The sequence below is a fragment of the Salarias fasciatus genome, chromosome 19 (assembly GCF_902148845.1).
Source record: "Salarias fasciatus chromosome 19, fSalaFa1.1, whole genome shotgun sequence".
Lineage (NCBI taxonomy): Eukaryota > Metazoa > Chordata > Actinopteri > Blenniiformes > Blenniidae > Salarias > Salarias fasciatus.
In genome coordinates this window covers 24,997,931-25,003,335 of record NC_043763.1, presented here as the reverse complement: position 1 = coordinate 25,003,335, position 5,405 = coordinate 24,997,931, and the positions used below count along the sequence as shown (strand labels likewise).

At 47.8% G+C, this 5,405-nt stretch overlaps 1 protein-coding gene across 1 annotated transcript; it reads right to left on the bottom strand.

Moving 5' to 3' along the window:
- Positions 1 to 2,463: 2,463 nt before the first annotated feature.
- Positions 2,464 to 4,496, bottom strand: asmt2 (acetylserotonin O-methyltransferase 2). The gene is made up of 8 exons (XM_030116292.1): positions 4,394 to 4,496; positions 4,040 to 4,214; positions 3,819 to 3,948; positions 3,680 to 3,748; positions 3,472 to 3,590; positions 3,066 to 3,203; positions 2,831 to 2,953; positions 2,464 to 2,677 (listed from the first exon to the last, which is right to left on the bottom strand). The coding sequence occupies exons 1-8, from the start codon at positions 4,472 to 4,474 to the stop codon at positions 2,466 to 2,468; spliced, it is 1,047 nt and encodes a 348-aa protein (XP_029972152.1). The 5' UTR covers positions 4,475 to 4,496; the 3' UTR covers positions 2,464 to 2,465.
- Positions 4,497 to 5,405: the final 909 nt, after the last annotated feature.

Sequence of the window (5,405 nt, the reverse complement as noted above, 5' to 3'; positions counted from 1 at the left end):
GGCCACGCAGCTCCGCCAGCCCGCCGCTGGAGGGCGGCACAGCGCTCCGAACCGGAGCGTGCCGGTGTAGCGGCGAAAAGCGCGCCAGCGGTGGTTGCTGTCGGCGAGAGCGCGCTTTGAACGCGTGCCAGAGGGACTTCAGAGAGCAGAAAAACACAATTATTTATCAAACTCCTTCTTTTGTTACAAATAAAATATTGGTTTTGAAGAATTAATGATTATTTAAATGGTGCAGGGAAAAGATATCACGAAAGTAACATCACCTGACAGGAAGTGCCTCAGAAAGGATGAGTGGAGGAGACAATTTTTTTTGTTGCCCACTGAGCAGTTTTTCAGATTTCAGTTTGCATATGAAGATAAAATGCAGAAGGCCTCTTTTTACCTCACTGTGTATGATTATACCTTAAATATTTATTTAGTCCAAAAAGGTTCATTGGTCTTCCAAGTTATAATCCAAAAACAAAGGTTCTTTTCCAAACTGACAGCTGCCGAAACCGTCAGGTAAATAACTAAATACCAATCTGGTCTTTGGAAAAGAACCTTTGTTTTTGGAAATATTTATTTAGATAACCTAATACTTGAATGTGGTTTGACACCGTTTCCAGACTCCTCAGAGGAACACAGAAAAGTTGCACCTGTACATGTTCCTCCTCCTCCTTTTCCCCGTCCTTTCCTGCAGAGTCATCTCTTTCTCTGCCTTTTTCTTCTGCTCCTCTCCCCATTTCTCTTCTTTGTTTTTTGTGCCTAATTTAGGTGAAATGTGACTTTCTAAACATGAGTATTATGGTATAGTATTGGAAACGTAACACCTTTTCAGGAGCAGGTATCTCTTCGTTCTGGTTGATCTAAAGCCGCACAGCTTCAAAACAAGCTCAATTTTTGACACAAGACCTCCAACAGTTTCTCACATTCTCATTATAATTATTCAGACACATGGAAGGAAAGAGAACAGGAAGTTTCCACAGAACTGCAGGACGAACTCAGCTGCAGATTTCTTATTTATTATGACACAGCAGATTCACCTCAAGCTACTTTTTTAGGCAGGGTGCACAAGTTTATCTGTTAAAAAGGCAAGGTATTATCACTAAGAAATGACGAATGATCCCCCTGCGGTCAAAGCCCCCCTCGCCACGCATGCTTTCTTTTCTGAACAGGCACACGAGGGGCAGACTCAGGGGCCCGGAGGGGCAGAGGCCCCACACTGACTCAAATAACAGCAAGAAGACACACAATGTTCAGCAGGTACTGAGAACAAGCAAAAAAGACAGAAAGGAACAGAAAAAAGGAAGAAAACACCCAAAACAAAACGCAAAAAGACAAAAATCCATAACGCTTTTCACAACACAGACAGAGAGGTTAAAGTAGTTTTTATTGTTAAAGACTAAGCTTGAATTAAAAAAACTAAAATGTTTAATAAAAAACAAGCTCTTACAGTAAAAAAAATGCAAAGACAGATATAGACTGAGAACTTAAACACTGTTTCAGTAGTTTTTGACCTAAAAATGCTCCTTGAACACCCTGAAACTGGAGAGACATGCATGAGTTTTTAATTATATACACTAAAAAAAATCAGGATTTAAAATATGAATACACTTTTAAAGGAAATAAATATGTGAAGGGAAGAGTTAGAGTTTCGCCTTCTGACCCAGAAAAGAACGTTCTCTGAAGTTTCTGAGGTTTTTTTTAATATTACATCTCCACACTGACACGTTAAAAATAGGAATTCCAGGTTCTTCTTTTCAACTCATCAGCGGCTTCTCACTGCTGAGATGATTTCTAAAAGTTTCTACAGCATCAAAAAGTGAACACCATAAAGAAAAATCACCTGTAAATCAGCATAAATGAACAGATGCTTCAAGTGAAATGGATAAACTGAGAAATGTTGGGCTTCACTGAGGAAAATGCTTCGCTTTTGTTTCAGGAAAGGTTCACATTTACATGGCGACGGTCGACTGGCGGCAGATTACAGATGCAGTACGAGTTTGGATTTCTGTGACTTTTTCCTGCAGCCGCTTCAGGACAGACGAGACGCCGTGTTTACTGGACAGGCTGCGGCTCGCGGGTCAGACCTTCACTGTGTGCATTTGCTAATTTCTTTTAAAGGTTTGGAGCAAGCGATGATGTCATAAAAGACAAGATAATCATTTTAGCCATTTTAGATGTAATGAAAAAAAACATTTTGACAATAAATTGAATTAAACAAAGTTGGTTATTTCATTGTTGAAGCGGCATTAAAAATGCTTTGAATGTGTAATAACTGCCACCTAGAATGGAATCATACATAAACAAGATGGGATGTGATGACAATAATAAAGTGTTAACTGAGGTTAAATACTAAGCGTCATTGTTTTTTTTTTCTCTATTTCATTAGATCATTGGCAGGTTATGACATTTATAATGGCCAAAATGAAAACGCTCCTGGTGGTTGGTGCGAGTCGCGGTTTGACCCCCTGACCTCCAGCAGCTCATCTGGTGGCCAGGATGGCGTCGTAGGACTTCCCGGTGCGGCACAGCTGCACGCTGCCGAAGCCGCTCCTCTGCAGCAGGCGGGTGTACTGGGAGGGGGGGCGCTCGCGGCCCTCCGTCTGCACCAGCATGTTGAGGGAGAAGATCTGCGCCGTGACGGGCCCCCGCCGGTTCTCCAGCAGCATGGCCTCCACCAGCAGGACGCCGCCGCCTGAGGGCCGACAAACTGACCTTTATTTATGTTTGCTTCCTGGTTCCTGGAATATTTGACTCAAATAAGCCCATTTTTTAACAGTTAGCAAAACATTTTCTGTGTATTTATAAGAGAAACTCCTTCATTTCTGCCCCCCCGGTGTGAACTGGCCTGGTGGGCAGGCATCGTGGATCTTCTTCAGCAGCAGCTCACACTTCTCCTCGGACCAGTCGTGAATGATCCGAGCCAGAACAAACAGGTCCGCCGCAGGAATTTCCCCGCTGAAGAAATCGCCTGCACACACACACACACACACACACACACACACACACACACACGCTGGCGATGTCAGAAACTCACTCACAGCGACACACAGCCAGCGGCTGAGTGGACGTGTTGGGGTCACCAGCTTGAAAGTCGATGCGATCGTTCTCCTGAGCGAAGTGCTTCCGAGCCGTCTCCACCACCTGCGGAAGGTCGAACACCACGACGGAGGACGACGGGTACGCCTTCGCCATCTCCCGGGCCAGAGCCCCGGTGCATCCTGGGAGAGGTTCAGCAAACACTTTAGAACCTCACACAAAATGTGTGTGTGTGTGTGTGTGTGTGTGTTTGTCTCTGTGTTTTGGTGCAAACCCTTTTAATATCCTTCAAATGTTTCATGAGTCAGAGACAGAAGAAGAAAGTGAAGCTGTAGTTGAGATTCTCCTTCTCTTGCTGTGTAGAACCTTCAGAACACAGCCGTCTACGTCTTTCAGGAAATGCTGACCAGCGAGTGAAGAGGGGATGAGAGAGGATGTTAAAGGCTTCACCTCCCAGATCCACGATGGTCCGAAAGCCGGAGAGGTTGAACGCCGTCACGATGTCGTGTCCGTCGAGAACCCAGGAGGAGTTCATCAGACCCATGAACTTCAGCATCTCCTCCTCGGACCTGTCAGGAAATCACCAGCTGAGTGCGTCCGTCCTGAGGGGCGGGGCTCTGGCCGGGTCGAACCGCTCCTTTCAAACATGACCACCAACCTGTACATGGCCTGGAAAACCTCCTCCGCCGGCAGCCCGAACGTCTTCTCATTCTGGTTCTTCCCCTCTCTGCAGAGAGCGGGACCGTGAGGCGCCTGGGAGCTTTCCCTCATTCCCCCCGCCGTGTGAAAGCACTGACCTGACGGCGTCCACCATGTTGTTCCACAGCGGGTAGATGGTCTGCGACTGGTAGATGATCATGTCGTGGAGCGACTTGGCGCTGCCCTTGGCCAGGTACAGGTTGGCCACATCGGTGCTGCTGTACAGCGCTGTGGAGCAGAGCATCGACCACGGAGAGGATCATGGGACGGGGTGATCCACGCCGGCAGCAGCAGCCGGGTGGAGGCGTGACGTGCTCACCCGTGCCGTCCCTCTGCTCCACCTCCAGGATCTCGATGCCCACCAGCGCGTCCAGCAGCCTCTCCATCCCGTCCTGGCTGGTGCTCAGCTCCCGGGCCACGTGCACGGCGCTCAGGGGCTCGGCGGAGGTCAGCAGGAGGTCAAACACTCCCAGCTCGCAGGCTGAGAAGATCACCTGCAGGGAGACGCAACAGAGCTGCAGCACAACCTGAACATCAGGAACCGGGGGGGGGGGGGGGGGGGGGGGGGGGACGTCTGTGGATGCAACTGGGATTTCAGAAAGTCAAGAACTTTTCTGAGAGTTCTGCTGCGGGCCGAACCTCGTGCGCGACACCAGCTGTGGGGAAGACTCACCTTCGACACCCTGAAGCCGTTGAAATACTCCAGAAGTTTGAAGGGGTAGTCCAGCTCGCTCTGGGACAAATGCTCTGCCATGATGCTCTGCACAGAAGCCAGGAGCGCGTCACCGTGCGGGAATGCGCGTGAAGACGCGTCTCGCTCCGGATCCTTCTCCTCTTTACTCACCCGGTGCGGTCCACGCCAAAGACCTCCGACCCGAAGACCCCGCCGCTCCGGCTGCTCCTCCGGAAGCCCAGTCCGCGGAGCTCAGCGTGGCTTTCTCCCCGGAGAGAAGCCAAGATGTCGGAGGCGCTGATGCGGCTGCAGCCGGGATGAAGTGAGCGGTCGGCGGAGGAGACGCGTCTGAGTCCGGATGAGAGTGAAAGTGACGGAGAGGAGCGCGAGAGAGGGGGACGCACGCGCACACGCACGCACGCAACACTCACAGAGGCACATACACACACACAGACACACATGGTGCAGTACCGGGAGCGGCCGCAGAGAGCGGGGGCGCTGTGGAGCTGCAGAGTGAGAGAAGCGACAGAGCAAGAACGAGTGTGCGTGTGCGTGTGCGCGCGCCCGTGAAACAACAATTCAAAACAATTGGAGTCATGCAAACATTTTGATTCACGAAGAACAGAGCAATTTAAAAATATATATATTTAAAGTGAAATGTTTTTTCTCCTCCACCTATTACTACTACTACTACTTCTACTACTACTAATAATGAATAATAATAATAATAACAATAATAATAATAATAGTCATAATACATTATATGTAGATTACACAGTGAACATGTCAGAGACAGCTGAAAATGTAACAGAAACAGTAACAACATAAGACAACAATAATTTTGAGTTGAAAAATAATTTACAAAATATAAATTAAATGAGATTAAAAAGCTACATTAAGATAATAGTAATTTTTGTCTGGTTTTTACTCATAACAATGTTAATCGTTTTTGGGAGTCATAATGAGCAAAAAGTAAATCAAGCAACAAATATTTAACCGTTTCTCACTTAAT